This window comes from Danio rerio, chromosome 16 (assembly GCF_049306965.1).
Source record: "Danio rerio strain Tuebingen ecotype United States chromosome 16, GRCz12tu, whole genome shotgun sequence".
NCBI classification, from domain to species: domain Eukaryota; kingdom Metazoa; phylum Chordata; class Actinopteri; order Cypriniformes; family Danionidae; genus Danio; species Danio rerio.
In genome coordinates this window covers 40,362,650-40,384,634 of record NC_133191.1, presented here as the reverse complement: position 1 = coordinate 40,384,634, position 21,985 = coordinate 40,362,650, and the positions used below count along the sequence as shown (strand labels likewise).

The 21,985-nt window shown below is 34.0% G+C and overlaps 1 protein-coding gene across 7 annotated transcripts in view; it reads right to left on the bottom strand.

Moving 5' to 3' along the window:
• The window catches only part of LOC141375054 (uncharacterized), a 39,380-nt gene that overhangs the window by 9,762 nt on the left and 7,633 nt on the right, over positions 1 to 21,985 (bottom strand). The window contains exons 4-10 of one of the 7 annotated variants that reach the window (XM_073926426.1): positions 19,355 to 19,525; positions 18,661 to 19,193; positions 18,356 to 18,500; positions 18,019 to 18,252; positions 17,817 to 17,934; positions 1,475 to 1,562; positions 327 to 1,343 (exon numbers count right to left, since the gene is read on the bottom strand). In XM_073926426.1, coding sequence (XP_073782527.1) covers positions 17,889 to 17,934; positions 18,019 to 18,252; positions 18,356 to 18,500; positions 18,661 to 18,832 — 597 coding nt within the window. In that variant the 5' untranslated portion in view covers positions 18,833 to 19,193; positions 19,355 to 19,525 and the 3' untranslated portion in view covers positions 327 to 1,343; positions 1,475 to 1,562; positions 17,817 to 17,888. Of the gene's footprint in view, positions 1 to 326; positions 1,344 to 1,474; positions 1,563 to 17,816; positions 17,935 to 17,954; positions 18,253 to 18,355; positions 18,501 to 18,660; positions 20,365 to 21,985 lie in introns of those variants that run through there. The other 6 variants (XM_073926429.1, XM_073926427.1, XM_073926428.1 and 3 more) reach the window with 6 other exon arrangements.

Below are 21,985 nucleotides of genomic sequence, written 5' to 3'. Positions count from 1 at the left end.
TTGATATTTTTAACGCATTTATTGAGTAAAATTGCTACTTTTTACTGTCATTCAATGTGTTTAGGTCATTATTAATGCACGAAATAAACAATAAAAAATAGCACTTATTATTACTCCAGAATAATTATTTTTTAGGAAACAGTGTAAACACTTTCAGAAACATTATTGTAAATGAATGGGAGGGCAAAATAAATCGACTTCAGCTGTAGGCCTGTTAAAGTTTACAGGTGCAGCAATGTGCCTTGATGTACTTGAATGCTAGAAATGTGTTCTCCAACACCCGTATAACGTTACTTGTCAAATAAATAAACAAGGAAGATTATTTTGAGTTTAAGTTATTTAATTATCTTGTTTATGAAGACTGCAGAGTGATGCATGAACAAAAATGACTATGAATAATGTTAAGTATTTTGTGATATATATGTTAAAATGTGCTCCTAAAAGTACGTGGCCCCTGCCCGCCCCCACAGGTTAATAGTAAGCTAATGTAATTTCATAATGCAAATCTTAAATTCATGCTCACCAACAAATGATCAAAGGAAATGTATTAATGTAATACAGTATGAATTTATGTTTACTTTAAACTGTAATCATATTGTTCTGTTAAAATTATTTTTAAAAATATTTTGTCAAATAAAATTATTTTGTAGAGTCATCCACCATCATTTTGGGGCTAAAAAGTATCGATTCAGGCACCGTTTTGGCACCGGTATCGTTTTAAAAGTATCGATTAGGCACCGGTATCGAAAAAACCCAAACGATGCCCAACCCTACTCGCCACATTATGTTTTTGGTTCCTTTCGGGGCATTGATAAATGCTTATCCAGTAAATCTATGGGAGGATCAGAAAGCTCTTGGATTAAGTCCAAATGATCTTTATTTGTGTTCTGAAGATAAACAAAGATCTTATGGGTTTGGAACAACATTAGGGTAATTAATGACAGAATTTTCATTTTTTGGTGAACTAATCTTTTAGGATCAACTGAAATTACTCAACAGTTTTCTTCAGAAAAATGAGCATGTCTGCTTTTTCAGGAGACAGACAAGCCCGCTCCTGGCTGATAATGTCCCCAGCAGTGGAAAATGTACGCTCTGAGGTTGTGGATGATGCTTGCATGCAAAGATACCTTGATGCCAATTCTGAAAGCATTGGCAGAGTGTCATTTATGTCCCACCACCAGGTTACTGGACTTACTGAGGACAGTGTAGACGGAAGCAGTCTGTACTTATTTATTATCTCTATATCTCCTCTGTAGTGCTGCTGACGCTGGTCTGCATTCTTGCTTCAATTGCCATGTCCTCCACAGCAAACAGCTCCTCAAGGCAGAAAGCTTTGGAATCTTCTATTAACAAATGAGTAAAGAAATAAAGACAAATATAAAACTATATAAAAAATAAATTCAAACAAGTTAATTTTCTTCTGAATTAAATAAAATTAAATAGGAAAAAATAGGATTTCTTTATATTTTCTTACTAGTGCTGTTGTTGCAGATGCACTGTCTTCATCAGAGATGTCATTTCGGTTACCTGCTAAGTGCCTGTTCTATCTGCTCAGTCGGAGTCTATATTCAATAAAAAACTAGGTCACACTGAAGAAGATTTCTATTCTCTCTGTATGAAGTATTTTCTAAGTGTAAAGCAGTTAATTTTCTCTTCTCAAAATGTATGTAGTGTTTGCAGCAAACATGCCAGCCTGTGTTAAAAATACAGTGATATGTCTGTGTAAGATGAGTATGCCTGCACAGGAGCAACACTAGGAGAAGGCTGAGTGACTGATTGTGTAGAATAACTGAATATGTAAAGCACTGATTATTTATGTTAAATACTTGTATGAAGCTATATGTGTCAGAAGTTAGAATGAGTAACATATTATCAAGTTATTATCCTATCATGACAATGTATGTAAACACTTAGTTCCTTTGCATAAGTTGCATCTATACTTTGCTGACATAGACCTGTAACATCTCTGTTGACATGAGCTAGTGGGCTGAGAGCCAAGAATAGCAGGACCCCTTAGACTAAAAACCTATTCAAAAATGGTCAAGAGTTAAAAAGAGACTTAGGGGTGTGTCAAATAATCCTGTATAAAAATTGTAACAAACACACTGAAACTTTAGAAGGTGCAGGAGAGACTTTGGAAGGTGTCCAGGAGAGACTTCAGAATGCTCTGGGGTCTGCTCTGCTCTTTCTCGGCTTTATTATGGAGAAGAAAGTCTATTTTCTGATATTCAAAACCTCTGGTCTGATAATTTGTAATTAATGAGAAGTCAATATTTACCACAAATGGCGCCCAACGTGGGGCTGGACAGAGACGAACGGGTGACACTGGACATGCTGGGGCTTGGAGGAAAAACACAAATATGTGGCCACGATAAAAAACGGTAAGCAATTTTAAGCTTATACGTTTGTGTTTTTTCTACCAAGGACCTGCTTGTAACGGTAAAAAAGTCACTTGAACTGTTTCTCCAGCTATAACGAACTACAAGTAAAACTAAAAAAGTAAAAGTAAAGATAAAAGGAAAACAAAGGGGTTTTGAATACCAGGAGAAAATAACAATTTGCATGCAAATGATCTGTGTTTTCCTAAGAGGGCCTTGACGGATAGGATAAACGTTAACTAGTAACTGTTACTCATGTTTGGGAAATTTTTTAATATTATGAAGAATATGCATAGAGCATTTTTAAGTTTTAAGAGGAAGTTCTTAAAGTGTGGTGACAGTTAATAAGTTAAAACAGATTAAGGTATAGAGAGAAGCGCGCAAAGACCTCGGAGTACCCGTTCTGTTTTAATAATGATAAATATTATTATTCAGGAGGCTGGGGGAAAAAAGGCACAAATCCTGTGAAATGCTATTTTTACTGAAGAACAGTAAAGACGGGAGCAGAAGTAACAGGTCACTCAAGAGGAGTGTAGTGGAGAATTCTGTGGTTATAGCTCTAAGGTTAGAGGCTGCTCGGACAGGTCACTCAAGAGGAGTGAGGTGTATTTATGTAATTGTAAGTAGTTGTGTATTTGTCTATGTTGCTGGGGTGCTTAGAAGCCTTCAACTTTGATCTAGAGAGACTAGAATAGAGGTGAGGTTCAGGTTACACAGTGTAAGAGATGAGTTAGACTGAGTGAGAAGTATGATTGTGCTTAAAAGTATGTTTGCAATAAGAGTGAGTTTAAAAGAATTATCGTTTTATATTATAATATAAAAGAAGGATTGCATATGTTGTGTGATTTAAGAACAATAAGATAGAGAGTGATGCAGTTTAGGGAAGAGATTGTGATACAGAGGAGGTTTAAGCCTAATAAAGTTAATTGAGATCATATTGCATTTGAAAGACACAGACTAAAAAGAAGAATATAGTTAAACATTTTTCTGAATAATCTCTGTGTGTTTGAAGTGTTTTTAAGTATGAACTATAGGCAGAGAGGGGACTGAAATTCCTGACATGTCGACAGTCTGGAAGAAGGTCTGCTTCAGGAGTGGTAAGAATCTGTCTATTTTAAGAACAAAAGTTTCACAGGACAGATAGAAGCTAAAGAGTAAAGATATATTATAAGGTATTAAATAAATAGAAATATTATAAAGTAATGAATAAGATAAATGAAATAAGAAAATATTAATGATAGAATAAGATTTAATAAATAAAAAGTGTTAATAAAAATGCAACTGGAAGTTAGACTAATAAATATTAAGAAATTCAAAAATTGAAGCATGGAAATAACTACATATGGAGATTAATAGTTATATTGATCAGGAAATAAATTTACTAAATCAGTATGAATAAAAATAGATAAGTTGATGATTTGAGTAAATAAAGAATTAGAAGAGAAAACTTTAATAAATATGGATTAATTGAAGAGTTAATGATCAAATGTTTAAGGAAAATAAGTTTAAAGAAAAATGAATTAGGAAAATCTAAGAGACAAAAATGCTAATTTTTAAAAAGGGAAAAGAAGCATAGGAAAATGGAGAAAATAGAAGTCCAAACTTTGTTTAATAGAATAAAAAGAGAAGATGTTTAATATATATATATATATATATATATATATATATATATATATATATATATATATATATATATATATATATATATATATATATATATATATATATATATATATATATATATATATATATATATATTAAACAGATAAAATAAAAATTAGAAAAAAAACAGTAACATTTAAAAGAAACTAAGATTTGGCTTTAAAAGATAAAATTATGTTTAAGTGCAATGAAAAAAATTGTTGTGGAGTAAGTTGACTGTTGTCATTTGTTTTAAAGTCAGCTACAGGCTGTCATCTGAGACAACAGCTATTTGTAGTAAAAGCAGCGAGTCAGATGTAAAGCATAGACACTGAGGAGAAATGAAAGAACATAATAGTGAGTTCAAAAATTATATAGTTCATATTTTATGTACTTAAAAGGTAATTGAGAATTAAAAATTGCATTTCAGATAGGAAAAATGCTTAAAGTAAACAAACATGTAGAGGTAAAATAGTACTATGAACTTGAAGCTATTGCAGTAAGGATTTTGAACAGGTATATTAGACATTAGGCCACCATATAGTACTGTTGAATTAAAACAGGTATGGAAATGTTAGAGAAATTAAAATAGTGTAAGATGTAATGTAACTAGTGAGGAAAAACTAGAATAAGATTAGGAAAAATAAGTGAAGCACAATCTAAAGCCAAAGAAATTAATTATAAGAACATTTAACAAATAGAAAATTAAGCATATTTACATATGATAAAAATGATTGAGAATTAGAAAAAATAAGTTGTTAAACAGCAAACAAAAATAGATAAATAAATTAATTAATTAAAAAAAATTGGATAAAAGGAGTCTTTATTTGATGAAGGAAAAAATGGGAAAAAAAATAATTTATTAAGTCATGAGCTAAATTCTATATATATTAATTAAGAGGACGTATGGATGAACTTTGGGGGACTGTAGTCTCGTACCTACCAGACATCTCTGAGTATACTGGCAAATGGAAAGGTGTGTGAAAAAACACAAAGCAAAATGGCTGTGGACACTTTTGACATGAACTTTTTGCCCAGGATTTACTGAGGACTGAAAAAGCTACATTTGTTCAGAGACATTCAAAAGAGACACTAACAAGAGACTGATGAACTGATCAAAAAGAAAAAACTCTCCACCAGAACTTTACATCAGCTGAGTCAAAGAAAGAAGCCAGCCCAAAGAGAGAGGGGGAAACACTGTGCCCTGATATGAAGGAAGTTCAGGACAACATAGAAAAGACTGTTGCACCAATCTGGAGCTAGTTGTCTCAGGTTGCGAGGGGGGATAGCCTGACAGTCCATCTCAAAGTAGCTCCTAGTCCAAATTACGTTCAAGCATTACAGAAGGAAAATTAAGAACAAAAGTTTAGCTACCCATTCTTGTATCAAATCAGACTCCTGTCAATTTTAGAGAAATTATTATCATGCAAATTTGTAAAAAAAAAAAAAAAAAAAAAGTGTTATAAGGTAATTTTAAGGTGAAACTTTAAATGATGAAATTATATATTATGATGAATGGTAAATAATTTGAGTTTAAGTTTCAGTAGGCTTAATAAAAGTTCCTTAAACATAGAAGGATAAATTACAATGCAGGGTGGTGACTAAAGAAAAAGCTTTTGCTAAGGCAATACATAATTTGGAGAATAAATAAGAATGGAACTAAGTATTTAAGTTCAAATCAAGTAAAGGAAAATCTTAACATAATTGTATTGTGAATGGCCTAAATCAATATTGGATAGTGAAAACTGGAAAAATTCAAATCTAGAAAAATGATTTATAGTTAAAGGAAAGATTGAAATAACAATTTGAAATAAATTCATAGGACATAAGGTCAGAAAGTAACAGTTCTAAATTGCTATGAGAAAAATTGAAAGAGAACAGTGTTTAAGAAAAAGATAATATTTTACATGAAAACATATGTGAAAAATAATTAGAAAAAAAATTAAGGAATAATAATTAAAACAGAGAGAAATTTACAAAGCATACAGTAAGTTTTAGCCAGCTGATAAAAAAGTGCATCAAAATTGTATAAACAACTAGTTTAATGGGAGTGCCTTAGGAAATAATTATGAGCCAAAAGAAAATAACTCAAAGATAAAAAAGAAATTAATATATATATATCAGAAAATAAATTAGTAAAGGAAAGAAGTGTCAAATTCCAACTAAATGATTGTCATTACAGGACTGAGATGCAGATGAAATCAGCCAGCACAGTGAGGGTTCAAATTAAATCAGATGTAGATCTGCCCAGAAAGAAAAAACACTAGATGCAGAAATAGGTATTAAACACTATTGAAAAGTTTGTGTAAAAATAGGAGCATTAATAGAAACATTGACTGTAATATACAATCTGTCCTAGACATTTCTATTTAAATTTAAAGTAGTAATAAATGTATAAATGACTAATAATTTTTGATGGAATCTAAAGGCAATAATTACATATGAAGACAAAACAAGATTATGTTTAGGTTATGATTTAAGAAAATCAATAGGAGAAGATTTTCCAGCTGAAGTTTATATTGTATGTGAAGATACAGTAGGTGAGAGTTCAAAGTGGCTATTAACGCCGCGGCTTGTACCGCCGCCGTTTGAAATAGGTGCCGCTCTGTTTTTAGTGTATGACCGCAGTTTGTGAATGAGCCGCCAGGGGGCGCAAAGGGACGGGATGCGAACGGACAGAAATAGCCCATACAGCTACTGTGCTTGTAAATGATATTAAACAATAAGTCAAAGCATTATAATTCCTTCATTAATCATTTAAAATTTGTTAACACGCTTTATTGTAAACTTTTTAAGTGCAAAGAGGATTCGTTTTGGAAAATAGAATTGAAGAAGTAAAAGACAACTAAAATGAAAGCACAAACATTTAGTACAAATAAGTAGTCTTAAATAAATAAATAAATAAATAAATAAATAAAGCAGCCTAAATATAGAAAGATGTTCAGTGTTTGCTATTTTGATAGGACTAAGACAAGACATTTTCATTTATGTTTTATTTCTGTTTTTATTTCCATTTTCGTTGTTGATTATATTTTACTATCTCATTTATGTCTCAACAATTGTACATAAACGAATAATAAACGAATAATGAAAATAAATGAATAATGAAAATAGGCCTAAATAAATTATTTATTTAAAGACATTGCCGTACAGTACGTGAAACACTGAGAAAAATAAATTGACCTACCTTAAGCAGATCACTAAAAGTATAATAAAAATATTTTTATATATTATATATATTTATATATTATTTTATTTTTAATAATTTAGTTTCAGTTCTGTTCAGTTTTTTTTTTTTTGCTTTTTTTTTTCAAAACGTCAATGTTCTCCTGTAAAGTAGCTATAACTGTTGTTTTGGTTTTTTTTTTTTTTTTTTTTTTACTTATGGCTCAGTATGTTTTGTATTTTAACTTCATATTCAGTCACCTTGCATATGTGTGTGAAATATAATGCCGCATAACCGCGGAAAAAGAAGAAAAAGCTGTCAAAGGTTAGAGCTAATTCATCAAAATTAGCTATATTAAAATACAGCATTTATGTTAATACTGGCAGAGTGTGAACAAACTCAAGGCTAAGATATGCGCTTGCCTTTTAATGCATTTGCGGCCTTTTTATAGGCTACAGGCAACTATGTATAATAATGTTTTTTTTTTTCTTTTTTTTTGTATGGTAAAGGACAATGCACATTATGTTATTGATGTAAACTTAGGCTAAAACTTACCATTGATAAACGTGACCTACCTCAAGCAGATCACTTAAAGTATAAAAAAAATAAAGTAGGCTATATGTATATATATATATATATATTCTTAATAAACTTCACAGCCACAAATATAAAAAACACAACTTGTATTAAAACTGGGCGAGGATTAGAAAGAATACGATGCTTGTTATATAATTTAAATTTTTAATCCAATTTCTGCAAGCACATTTTTTCATTCGCTACTCTGCCAGAAACTTTGCCGCCGGAGAGCACCTCAATAATGTAAACATTTGTTTAAAGATGGAGCGCAAGATGTGCCGAGTGGCAACATGTGAAGAACGATGGCAAAGCTAAGTGTGATTATTGTAATAAACTAAGTTATAAAGCAGAGTCCCGACCAACAGGACTAAGCATATGCGGTTGGCTCATTCTTCACGAATATAGAATTAAAATAATGGCGCGTTAGGTTCACAAAGCAGCGCATTCTCTCCGCCTCATCGTTTAACCAGCGGGACACGCTGCTGAAGCAGGAGAGACACTCCGTCATTCATAATCTTAGCTGATGTATCGGAGTCGAATGAATATCAAAGAGGAATTTTCTTTTAACAGTCCCGATATGTTTAATCTTTTTATTTATTTTTTTTTCGTGTCATTTCTCTTCAGCAAATTATATATATTTTTAAAGCTGCTTGATTCTTTTAAAACCGAAAGCAGAGCCCGTGGTGTTTTTCCATAAGATACTCCTTTATGAATGTTTTAATTTTTTATTAAAGTCTTTAATGTGCTTTTTGATAGTTTTATTTTATTTCAAGCAGCATCTAAATGCGAATTTATCCTCAAAACTTGGCATGAGAGCGATGCAAGTCATGTGTGGCATAATTGCCTTTTTTCCCTGCGCGTGCGAGATCAATTTCTGATATTTTTGCAACTATAATGAAAGCATAAACATTCAGTACAAATAAGTAGTCTTAAATAAATAAATAAATAAATAAATAAATAAATAAATAAATGAATAAAGCTGTCTTTTAACCTAAATATAGAGAGATGTTCAGTGTTTGCTATTTTGACAGGACTAAGACAAGACTTTTTCATTTATGTTTTTATTTCTGTTTTACTTACATTTTCGTTGTTGTATATAGTTTACTATCTCATTTTATGTCTCAACAATTGTAGATAATAATAAACGAATAATGAAAATTAATGAATAATGAAAATAGGCCTAGATATATTATTTATTTAAAGACATTGCCGACATTGAGCTTAAGTTGAATGCAGCTTCATCAAAAGCAAAAAATAAATAAATAAATAAATTGACCTATTTTAAGCAGATTATAATAAAAATATTTTTTGCCGCAGGACATAAATTAAGTCTAGCAGGTTTATTTTTTAATAATTTAGTTTCAGTTCAGTTTTTTTTTTTTTTTTTCAAAACGTCAATGTTCTCCTTTAAAGTAGCTATAACTGTTGTTTTGTTTTGTTTTTTTACTTAATGGCTCAGTATGTTTTGTATTTGAATTTCAATTTCAGTCACCTTGCATATGCGTGTGAAATATAATGCAAGCATAACCGCTGAAAAAGAAGAAAAAGCTGTCAGTTAGAGCTAATTCATCGAAATAAGCTATATTAAAATACAGCATGCATGTTAATACAGGCAGAATGTGAACAAACTCAAGGTACGGCTAATATGCGCTTGCTTTTTAATGCATTTAAAAAGATTTGCGGCCATTTTATAGGCTACAGGCTATGGTGTATAACAATGTTTTTTTTTTTTTATTTGCATGGTAAAGGACAATGCACATTGATTTGAAACTTTTAATTGCATTTTTATGTCCTGTAAATAATAAAAGTTGAATCAGATTAATAAAATCGAATCTGAATACCTGCAAACGGGGCCACGGTTACTTTTTTTTCACTGACTGGCATGACTGGCAAACGCGTCAGAAAAAAAACTGCTGAATCTCTGCAAATATTTGGTTAACTTATAAAACAAATGTATGGTTTAGTGATGTTGGTAATGAATAAAAAATTGCAAAGCAGAATTATTAAAGTTATTATTTCATTGATCTGAACATAACCATTTATAGTATAATTACTAACCCGTCGTCTAAAATATTAAAATAATAGTCTATTATTTTATTCGTGGCTAGAGCTTGATTAAATTGATTAACAAGCCATGTGCTTTTGTTTGTTTGTTCTCGGTACTGGGTATACGCAAAACATTTTCTAAAATGTCAAGCAGTATTTGTCTATAGCTTTAATTAATTCAAAATATTAAAAATAACAATAATAAAATTATAAAAATACAAAGATAAATAGAGCAGCATTTTGCTAATTATAATAGTCCTTTATATTTATATACATGTGTTTTTGCATATTCGTTATTTCACTTGATGCATTCGTTATTTAATGTTTGAATACTGAAATAAAAAGCCATCGTTTAAAAGGTTATTTCACCATCAAAATGTAGCCTGTTATATGTATCATTAAGGTTTTATATAAAACTGCTGTGCAGTGTAAATGGGACCTTAATACAGTTTAAAGCGAAGTTGTCTGTAAGGATGATGGGCATGGCATGTCTATTGTTGTGGCTCGCGTTGTGAATATTAGAAAATAACTGTCGGGTGAAGGCTTTATGGTCGTGCGGAATTGTCTGCTGCTGTCATGGCTCAGCAGGCAACACCCTATTCAGCTAGGCTATGTTCGGTGTTTTTATGTACAAATTCGTTTTGGCGAATGCTAGAGCGTAATACAGATATTTTAAATAACAAGTAGTTCAGTCCAGAAGTTGCTGTGCATAGAAACATTCATTTTCATAAGGCCCCATATTTAATGCGGTTTGGTTTTAAAACGCATAGGTTTTGCTACGGTTACACCATCCGTCCTCGGGAGTTTTGGATTTTGTGTAACCATGTTTGTGGAAAACACTTGAGGGTGGAGACATACCCCTTCCCCCATCTCATAACCAAAAGCTTGTCTTTCAGGTGTTAATGGGCATCAGTGAGACCGAAATCATGTCGCATTTCCACTGTCGGTCTATAGCTCGCATCGCGTAACGCAAACCCAGCCCCCAGAACGTCCCCCGACTGTTGGAATCGTGCATCCGTTAATAACTCGGTAGAAAATGTATTTTATAACATCCTCATTTAGACACAGTCAAACATTCAGCCCAAATGCACTGGAGAGACCTGAAACGTGTTCCCAAAAATGTTCTGTTTGCACAATTTGATTATTATCATCATATCCAAATACTTTATAAATAATATTCTAAACCTTCTCTGGTGTTTATTGTTTTTAGAAAATATCTAAAATCTTTTAAAAGAAAATATCTTGTAAAATAAAAGTTTGATTTGGCTTTAACGGTTTTATTTATGTAGGCTATATAGGCCTACCTAAACTGTTATAGCTTGATTTTGCTTGTTTTATATTGGTTTATTTATTTAATGCGATTTTATTATATCCGATAATGTAATTCTTTAAATTATATTTCAATGTGGCTGAGGCTTATCAAGATATGACACTTGTTTTGAGTCTACAAAAGGTAATTTGTAAAGTTTTATGTCTTTCTGTTGTATTCATATGGTGTATTATCTGCAAAATAAATAACAAAAAGAAAGAAGCCGCTAGCAGCATCAACAGAGCTGTGAAGAGAGCGCTCTTTTGCTCGGTCTCTCATACACAACCTTTATGTCTGCTGTGTCTTTGTGTAGATTATTATGCGTTATTGAAACATCAAGGGAGACGCAGCAAAATCACTTATACATTAAAATTGTATTATTCTATGCAACAGCCTTACATTTAAAACGGAAACATAAGGGCGATTATAAGCAAAAAGACCTCAGCCTATAAGTCTAGATGTTTTCTTTTCCTTTTTTATTTATTTGTTTATGTGTTTGGCACATGTGTGCGATAGAAAAACTAGTGTAATTACGGCAAGCCATCTTTCCCAGACTCGGGGCAAATTCCGCCTTTCCTTTTACTCCGTCCCGAAGCCCCAGCTGGCCCTCCTGCCATCCACTGCGTAAAACATATGCTGGATAAGTTGACGGTTCATTCCGCTGTGGCGATCACAGACTAATAAAGGGACTAAACCGAAAAAAAAATAATGAATGATGAATGAATGAATAAATTAATAATAATAAAATAAAAATATGGTAATAATAAACACAAATGCCGCGTAAGCGGCCTTTTTTATTTTTAGAGATGGTACATTTGAATTGCCTTCAAATGATGGATCTGCGACAGAGAAACTAGGGGTTTTGGGGGACATGCATCACTATATCCTTTTTTCCCCAAACTGTGCATAGTTCAGCTGCAAGTTACTGTACGTCTTTTTTTGAAAAAGCACCCCATGTCCGCTAGTGCCGCGCGCCTCTTTCTCTGGGCAAAAATGAGTTGATTTTTAAAATAATAAATATATAGATTAATTAAATTTTCAGCAAAAGAGACATTTATTTCATATTTCACTATGCATTTCATCTGATCTTTATAGCTTAATTAAACACATATTGTCAAAACCCACACATAGGCCTATTGTATGAAAATGAAAAGGGCATTTTTTGTTATTATTAGACTATTATTTGTTATTTGTTGCCTAGGCTATTTTCACATTTGAGGTGCTTTATTGGCATGACAAGTAACTGTACATTCGTTTTGCCAAAGCAGTGCGCGTCTCACAAACAAGACAGTGCAAAAAGGGCAGTAGTGAAAACAAATATGAAAATAACATATAATAAAAAAAGATTAATAAAAATAAAAATAGAATAAAAAAAATAATAATAAAAATAGATTTTTGATAACATTAAACAGGATAAAGGTAATAATAGTAGCCTATTATCAAAAGTAAGTCCACATAAAGAGTTCCAGTATTTGTGTGTTGGAGACAGGAGCGGGTATTGTTGGGTGAACACACAGCAGCACACACACTCCCCCAGTAAGATGGGTTCTGTTCGACAGGGACTCAAAATTGTTTTGTATGTGTTGGATTATCGGGTAGAATTTCTCCCGGATCTCGGAGTATTTAGTGCACTCAGTTAGGATATGCAGCTCCGTCTCAATCAGCTGCTGAGGGCACAGCCGCTTCTCCACCGGCAGCCATGTTTTTTTTGTGCCGGCCCGTCTTTACGGCTAGCTGATGTCCGCTGCCCGCTTCTAACATGTTAGAAAATACTGCAAATCAAGCTGTCGGTATCTCCCCGCGGTTGAAATTGTTCGTTATTCGGAAAAAAAGAAGAATAAATATCAGCGCGCAGTAGTTGCTTTCTAGATCATTTTAGGCCTATATTCAGCTGTTTTAATCTTGCAATTCTGATAATTAGAGATAATGTCTGTTTTTATCAACTTGTCTGTCATTTATTTCTCATTTGCTACTTATTTTATTAATTTGTTGATGTTATTAGTCGCTTTTTAGGTGCTGCTATGAATAAAATAAAACTATTAAAAAGCACATTAAAGACTACTCATAAATTAAAACATTCATAAAGGAGTATCTTATGAAAAAACACCAATTACCGGGGTCTGCTTTTGGTTTTAAAAGAATCAAGCAGCTTTAAAAATATAATTTGCTGAAGAGAAATGACAGGGAAAAAAAGATTGAACATATCGGGACTGTTAAAAGAACATTCCTCTTTGAATTATTCTTTCGAGTCCGACACATCAGCTAAGATTATGAACGACGGAGTGTCTCTCCTGCTTCAGTGGCGTGTCCAGCTGGTTATAAACGAGGAGGCGGAGAGAATGCGCTGCTTAGTTACGGCTCGATATATTTAAATAAAAACTAACAACGAGTTGCTTATAACGCTCAAAAAGTTAAACTCAAATGCACAACCCTTGTTGGTTGCACCTGCGGGATGCACAATGAACCTAACGCGCCATAATTTTAATTCTATATTCGTGAAGAATGAGCCAACCGCATATGCTTAGTCCTGTTGGTCGGGACTCTGCTTTATAACTTATTAGTTTATTACAATAATCACACTTAGCTTTGCCATCGTTCTTCACCACATAGCCACTCAACACATCTTGCGGTCCATCTTTAATGTTTAGATTATTGAAGGTGCTATTGACGTTTTGAGAAAAAAATTAATAGTACTGAAACTAAATTATTGAAAATAAACTTGCGGGAGTTCATTTATGTCCTGCGGCAACATTATTTTTATTACACTTTAAGTGATCTGCTTGAGGTAGGTCACGTTTATCAATGGTAAGTTTTAGCCTAAGTTTACATCAATAACATAATGTGCATTGTCCTTTACCATACAAAAAAAAAAAAAAAAACCATTATTATACACCAGTTGCCTGTAGCCTATAAAAAGGCTGCAAATATTTTTAAATGCATTAAAAGGCAAGCACATAGCTTAGCCTTAGTTTGTTCACACTCTGCCTGTATTAACATAAATGCTGTATTTTAATATAGCTAATTTTGATTAATTAGCTTTAACTGACAGCCTTTTCTTCTTTTTCCGCGGTTATGCGGCATTATATTTCACACGCATATGCAAGGTGACTGAATATGAAATTAAAATACAAAACATACTGAGCCATTAAGTAAAAAAACAAAACAAAACAACAGTTATACTTTAAAGCAGAACATTGACGTTTTGAAACAAAAAACGGAACTGAAACTAAATTATTAAAAATAAACCTGCCAGACTTAATTTATGTCCTATTTTCATTATTCATTTATTTTCATTATTCGTTTATTATTATTATGTACTATAATTGAAACATAAAATGAGATCGTAATTATAATCAACAACGAAAATGTAAATAAAAACGTAAATTAAAAATATAAATGAACATGTCTAGTCTTAGTTCTATCAAAACAGCAAACACTACATCTCTCTATATTTAGACTAAAAGACTGCTTTATTTATTTATTTATTTATTTATTTATTTAAGACTAATTATTTGTACTGAATTTTTGTGCTTTCATTTTAGTTGTCTTTCATTTCTTCAATTCTATTTTCCAAAACGAATCCTCTTTGCACTTAATAAGTTTACAATAAACCAGGTAAACAAAATTTAAATGTAAGTTGAGGTGATCGCAAGTTCACAACTGTGAGGTGATGTGCTCTTCCGGCAGGATAATCTATATTATTTTGCTGTTTTTTATATGCGCACGTTTAAGATTTGAGATTATAACATTGCCATGATAGTCAAAGAAATCAAAACATTATTTTCACCCCAACGCAATTTAATCGGGCACTGAAGGCTAATAACTTAATTCTTATATTTGCTTTTTGACTTCTCACCATGTATCTTTTCTACAGCATAGTATAGTGTAAGAGCATGTCTATTACCAGAAAAACTAAATTAAAATTATATTTTAATTGAACACATCACATCACATACAGTAAGCTACGCCTACAGAACAGTCTGTTTAGCATTGTGAAAAGGCAAAGCTGAATATCTGTGGTTAAAGTGCCACCCAGCGGTCAAATGCTGCTGGCGCATCAAGTACCGCCGTCGCCGCGGTATGAATGGCGGCACAAGGAACACATTGAAGTAGTAACATCTGTATGTCCTTTTGGATGGTAAATATTTTAAGTGGTTTGATTTCTATTGAGTTTATTTTAGGTAACTATCAGAGGAGGGTAGAAACTTATTTGTACTCGTGTAGCTTGATGACTAGCATATACTGTATACACCAGAATGCATAAAGGGTTATAATAAGGGAGAAGATCATTGTATGGACACTGTCACAATATGTGGATGATTGAATTATCTACAGCTTCACAGAGCTCTAGTTCAATTAAAAGACTTGAGTGGAGACCATTGCTCCAAACAGTGAGATGATGACTGTTTTTAGTGTTGACTGGATAGAGAATTATTCTGTAAACAAGCACAGTTGAGAAACTATGATGAGTAGATGATTAGAGGTAGCATCAGGAGCAGATTATGAAGCAGGGATATTTATTACATCTGTGACAAGAGAAGTATTTCCTAAATTTTGAAATGCCTTCAGAAATAAGTTCATAATGGGTTTGCATTCATAAAGTAATCATGAAGTTAATGAGTGATAAATAAATAAAAACATCTAAAGGAGTATGAAAAATTATGAATAAAACAAAAGAGAGAGTAATTGTATTATGCTCAGTTACCAGAAATGGCTGAAAGAGATGAAGATGATCCATCAAGACCAACCCTCAATGAAATATGTGAAAATAATAAACTTAATGGGATTAATGTGTTTACAAGTGCATTGGTGAGTGATGGCATGGAAACTGACAGAAACAAGCATCTAACACCACATCGCATGAACTGCTATTGGGTCGACCCTTGAAAGAAACCTTGAAAGAAACCTTGCAAGAAACAGCATGACCCTTGCAAGAAACCACATGAAACTTTGCATAAAACCTGGCATATAATCTCACCTATAACCTTGCACATAACCTCTTGGAATGGTTTGCAAAGATGTCTAATGCAGTAGGGACTTTAATAAAGAAACAATTAATTGCCATGTGCATAGCGATATCTGTGCAGGAAACCAGAAAGGAGCCATGTGAGAGAGCAGAGATATAAGGTCCAATTGGTCCAGCTGATCGAGTCTATCTGTGGATGCTCTGGAGAGCTCAGGAGGAAAGGACCATATCTGGATGAGGGCAAATCCAACAGCTGCCAAAGTGGATGCCATTGATGAGGTACCAATGCCTCAAAGGAGCGAAAGGGAACAACTCCAGCAAGGGAAAGCTGACTGGAAACAGAGGAGCCTGAATATTCCAAAGCTCTAAACTACTAAGTGCCACGTGTGGAAGCAAGAGTTTATCAGAACAAAGAAAAAAACAAAGAAACAAAGAAAATTATCATGATTCTGATAATGTGCCTGAATACCACATACAGAAGTGCCACAAGTCAAGGGATGATGAATGCACAACTGCAGATTTCAAAACTCAGACTCTCAACCACACATCTCCATTAACAACTTTTCAAAGTCTAATGAAGATGCTGATAGCTTGGAATAAGAGAAACAAGGATGAGCAAAGATCAAGATCAACATTTGATGCTTTTTACGTTTGCATATTGATTTTGTTTGCATATTGCTTTCATGGTACCTATATATAATATCACTTCAGTATATTCTACATGAGTGTGAAAACTAGCAGCTAGCACTGAACCAACTGAATACTTATGCTTAAAACATTGTTGTCTTTGATGTGTTAAGAGAAAAACAGAGTACAGTCTTTTACTTCCTTCAAATCAAAAGTAAAAGGGAAGATGTTTGGCTGGACTTCTGTCAAAGTACAGTGGCATAATCTAGTCAATTGATAACAGCTATGTGGCTAATATCAGTCACTAGATAGAGGTAATTAAGAGAACTGGATTATGAAATTGCACTTTGGGGTTAAAAGACAATAATATTAAGACTAAAGTCTTAAGAGGAGGGATTGAAGAAGATTTTATTCTCTCTGTATGAAGTATTTTCTAAGTGTAAAGCAGTTAATTTTCTCTTCTCAAAATGTATGTAGTGTTTGCAGCAAACATGCCGGCCTGTGTTAAAAATACAGTGATATGTCTGTGTAAGATGAGTATGCCTGCACAGGAGCAACACTAGGAGAAGGCTGAGTGACTGATTGTGTAGAATAACTGAATATGTAAAGCACTGATTATTTATGTTAAATACTTGTATGAAGCTATATGTGTCAGAAGTTAGAATGAGTAACATATTATCAAGTTATTATCCTATCATGACAATGTATGTAAACACTTAGTTCCTTTGCATAAGTTGCATCTATACTTTACTGACATAGACCTGTAACATCTCTGTTGACATGAGCTAGTGGGCTGAGAGCCAAGAAAAGCAGGACCCCTTAGACTAAAAACCTATTCAAAAATGGTCAAGAGTTAAAAAGAGACTTAGGGGTGTGTCAAATAATCCTGTATAAAAATTGTAACAAACACACTGAAACTTTAGAAGGTGTCCAGGAGAGACTTCAGAAAGCTCTGGGGTCTGCTCTGCTCTTTCTCGGCTTTATTATGGAGAATAAAGTCTATTTTCTGATATTCAAAACCTCTGGTCTGATAATTTGTAATTAATGAGAAGTCAATATTTACCACAACACATATTGATCTACAATTCAAGTGAAGTAGAATATTACCAATATGAAGTAACACCTGTTCTAAGGTCCTTTTCATTAGCTCCTCCTTCAGTCTGGTCCACACTTCATTTGTCACTTTTGACTTGAATCTGGGATGCAAGGCTGTGCCCTCCTCCATCTGATATTCAAGACAAAAACACTGAGTCAATCACTGAATAATTCTAATGAAAACAAGAGCAAATTCAGCAGGATTACACTGCACCCCTGGTATCTTTTTGAGAGGTCATTCCAGATAGGGTCCTTGATGGTCTTTGTGAAGGAGGAGTCCTCTTTATTCACTGTGAAGTGGTGCTGGAGCTTATTTAAGATAGGCAGAATCTGACCCAAGTTTTGGCTCCTTTCAGCAGAGACGCAGAGGGTTGACGTGTAAAGTATCTTTGTAATTTTGACAAACTCTTCTGCTTTTCTAAAATCCTCATCAGAAATTCTCTGCAGTCTGTAAAATATGATCAGATTCATTAGCTGGACTATAGATTCATGAGCAAAATCGTTTACACTGAAAATTGAATAAGCATTTAAAATGAGAACAGAGTTTTTACCTGTCCTTGTCCATTAATTTCTTAAGACGATGGTCCATGGAGGTGGCCTGGAAGGCAGAGAACTGCTCTAGGAATCGCTCCACCATGAGGAATAAGCTATTCCACCTTGTTTTCACATCAAGGATGACAGCATGTTCTGGAAGACCTAAAATGGGAAAGAGAAATTTATGTTTGTGTTTGTGTGGTTATCAAAGTGGCTGTTTATTTGCAGAAATGTTTTACTGCATGATTTAGCAAAGGATTTTTATTAACTATTTGGCCAAAGAGTTTTGCACTAAGGTTCATCTATTCTGATTTCTACCTACCGAGAAGATGCTGCTTCTCTTTAAGGATAGGTTTAGCCAGGGTGGATCTTTTCAGCCACACCACCATTGCTCTGATCCTTCCTGCCCACTGTGAGACTGAGGTAATTGTGGAAAGCTTCTGAGCAGCAATATTGAGAGTGTGAGCAAAGCAGCCAATTTTTTTAATACTCATCTCTTTTTACTGCTACATCCATGTTTGCTGCATTGTCACAGCAACTACTCTATCCTTTATATTAAATTCATCAAGAATATCTCTTATCTCTTCTGCTAAAATGTCCCCTGTCTGGGATGTGTATACTGCCCTTGTATGTAGGACCCTCTCTTTCATGGAACCCTCTCTGACAAAGTGAAGTGACACTGTCAGGTAGTGGTCCTGTGCAATGCTGATCCAGCCATCAGCAGTCACAGCCACATCTCTCACATCTTGCAACTCTTTCTTGATATTTTCTTTTTCAACTGCAGGTATGAGGGTATTTGAGAGCATGTCTCGGCTGGGGGACTGATTTCTGGGGTTTAAAGTGCTTATCATCTCCCTATATTTGACATCATCAAACACAAAAAAGTAACATTAGCATTATTTTATCATTGTTGCTTACTATAAAAAGATTTAAAAATTATCTAGGTTAAGAGACTACCTACAAACATGGCCAACAGCCTAAATGGTAATAATATTACAACATCATTTACAGCTTACTGTTCTTAGCTCCACCATGAAGCCTCCACAGGAGAAAAAGGCAGCAAACTTTTAACAATAAAATTTGTAACGGCCCTGTGGCATTCATCTTTCCTTTCCTTGTTCATTTTTCTGCCAGTGCAATGGATTATCACTTGATGGTATCCTAATTCCAGGGTCAGCAGGAGCAGACTATAACATTAATGTGAAGAAAACTTGAAAGCTAAACTGTTAATGCAGCCAAGGATAAGGACATTTAAATAAGACAAGTTTAATGTGAGGTAAACTTTATCATTTACCGTTAACCTTAAAGCATTTTAGTATCAATTTAGCTAGGTATTTAAAGCCATCGGATCAGTACATAACGCTGCACAGCATACATTAGGTCCAAAAAAAGAATGAATACATTTTCCCCGCACAAACTTAGGCCCCGTTCACACTGTCAGGTCTTGATGCCCAATTCAGATTTTTTTGTCTGTCCGTTTACACGTTCTTTTAATTGTGACCCATATCGAATTCATGCGTTTACACTTGCCATACAACCTATGATGCATGCATAAAGGCGGGTCCTAGCATCTGTGCCACACTAGCCACGATGGAATAAATTTTCTTTTTAGCTCTACGAAATATGTGGTGTAGTATAAGCAGCAAATGGTTCAGTCCAGATTTACCCCCACGCAGTTTATGTAATGGTACGGCCCTGATGTGTGTGTGTGTGTAAGATGTAGCCTGTGTGCGCACTGGTGTTAAAGGGAATAAAGTTGTTCTATGTGTAGCCCGCAGTGCGTGCATTGATAACGTTAATAGCGTAAAAATTACAACATGAATTTGCCCAACTTTAAAATGATTTTGAGGCGAAGGAGGTGGGGAAGGGCCTGCATCGCAGCTAGCGCTTATTGTTTATATGCTGTATGATGTCCTACACCACTGAGAGGAATTTGTGGTACGAGAGAGATCTCAGGTCTAGTGGGAGCAAATAATGGCGACTGACCACCGTCCTCCATGTTTCCTCTGTTGTTGTTGTTTTTTCCCACGTCGGAATATCCACACACGCTCTCTCTTCCACACCATTAAACCGCGGAGAAGCACCACATTGTCACAAGTTTAAGCAAAAAAAATCGGAATTGGGTCACATTTAACTGGTAGTGTAATCTGGGCCTTAGCTTTAACGGTACACAAGCAAGAAGTGCTAAAAACTGATTTTGTATGTCTGTTTGCCTTTCGGAGCCCCAACCATCGCGCAGTTATACTCATCAGTCATGGAAGACTACAGTTGTGGTGGGCACGTTGTTGGAGGCCCTGAGTCAGGAAAATACTAAGAGGATGAAGATAATGACTGCGTCGGAGCAACTTTCTGCTCGTAAATTAATTCTGTGTACTGTCATGGGGACTCTGCAGATATCATAATGTCAAATTTAAGACCTTTTACGACCTTTTTAGGACCATTAAGTATTACATTTAAGACCTATATCGCAATATCAAAAACACGCGAGAGAAAATGTAAAAGCATTAAATTAGGGGTAAAACAAAGTTATTTAAATTGAACAGTGGTAAAGTCAGATTAAATGCACCGTTGAACTACAGAAAAAACAAACATCTTATGCAGATTTATACTTTCACCTGGCACCGCATCGCACAACTCACAAAACAGATTAAGGCTTTTATACTTGACACGTTCACCATTGAGATATTTTTTTTTAATGACAGGCGGCGCTCCAAAAAAACAGAAAGTAAAATCAGACGAATAAAAAGATAATCATTATCATTGAAGATGTTTTTGGGGGCCTCTTTTTTTGTTGTTTTAACAAACTTATCCCTCAGGTTTTTCCAAAGTTTTACAAAAACTTTCCTACTTTCCGATGGCTGTTGCAATTTCTAGCCAATAATTATTGGTCATTCTGGCAAGCAGAAATGTAACCGTGATAGAAAATAGGTAATAATAGGTATAAATTAGGTATTTTAGGTATTATAGCTTACTGTACTATTCACTCTTTAAATAAATGCTACTATCAATCCCATTTTATCACTAAAATAAAGTGAACTAGTGTCTGCTGTAAAGTGTTTTGTAAAGTACTTCAATTACTCTGTTGTGGTAATTCTATAGTTGCTATTGTAACACAACTACAGTATGCTGAAGCTTCTTTGGAGAGCAAAAGCACGAAAGGAGTCTGACTGAGCGAGAGCAGATCATTCGCACGTGAGCAGCCAGTGTTTTGAGAGCTCGCAAGCAGTTTTGTCCATGAACAAAAGGAAACCGGCGCGCGAGCAGAGATTCGCTCTCTCGTATTACAGCACTTCTTACTTATAAAACTGTACTTGCGACATTTGTCAGTGAAATCATGTTGCGTGCACTCAAAGCGAACTTCCGCAAACACAGCGATGATGTCACATTTGCCGCGCGCACTGGGTTTAATATCAGAAAGCTGATTGGCTATTGAAAGTTGACCTTTTTGTAGTTGTAATGCAAATTACAATTGGACTAGTGAAATAAAGAACTACAACACCCCAAAGACCTAGCAATAAAAACAAAAATAAAGACCTGTGCAAAAATATTTAAGACCTAGAACAGCAAATTTAAGACTTTTTAAAGCCATAAATTTCGATTTTTTTATTTTAAGACTTTAACACTTTTTAAGACCCCGCGGGGACCCT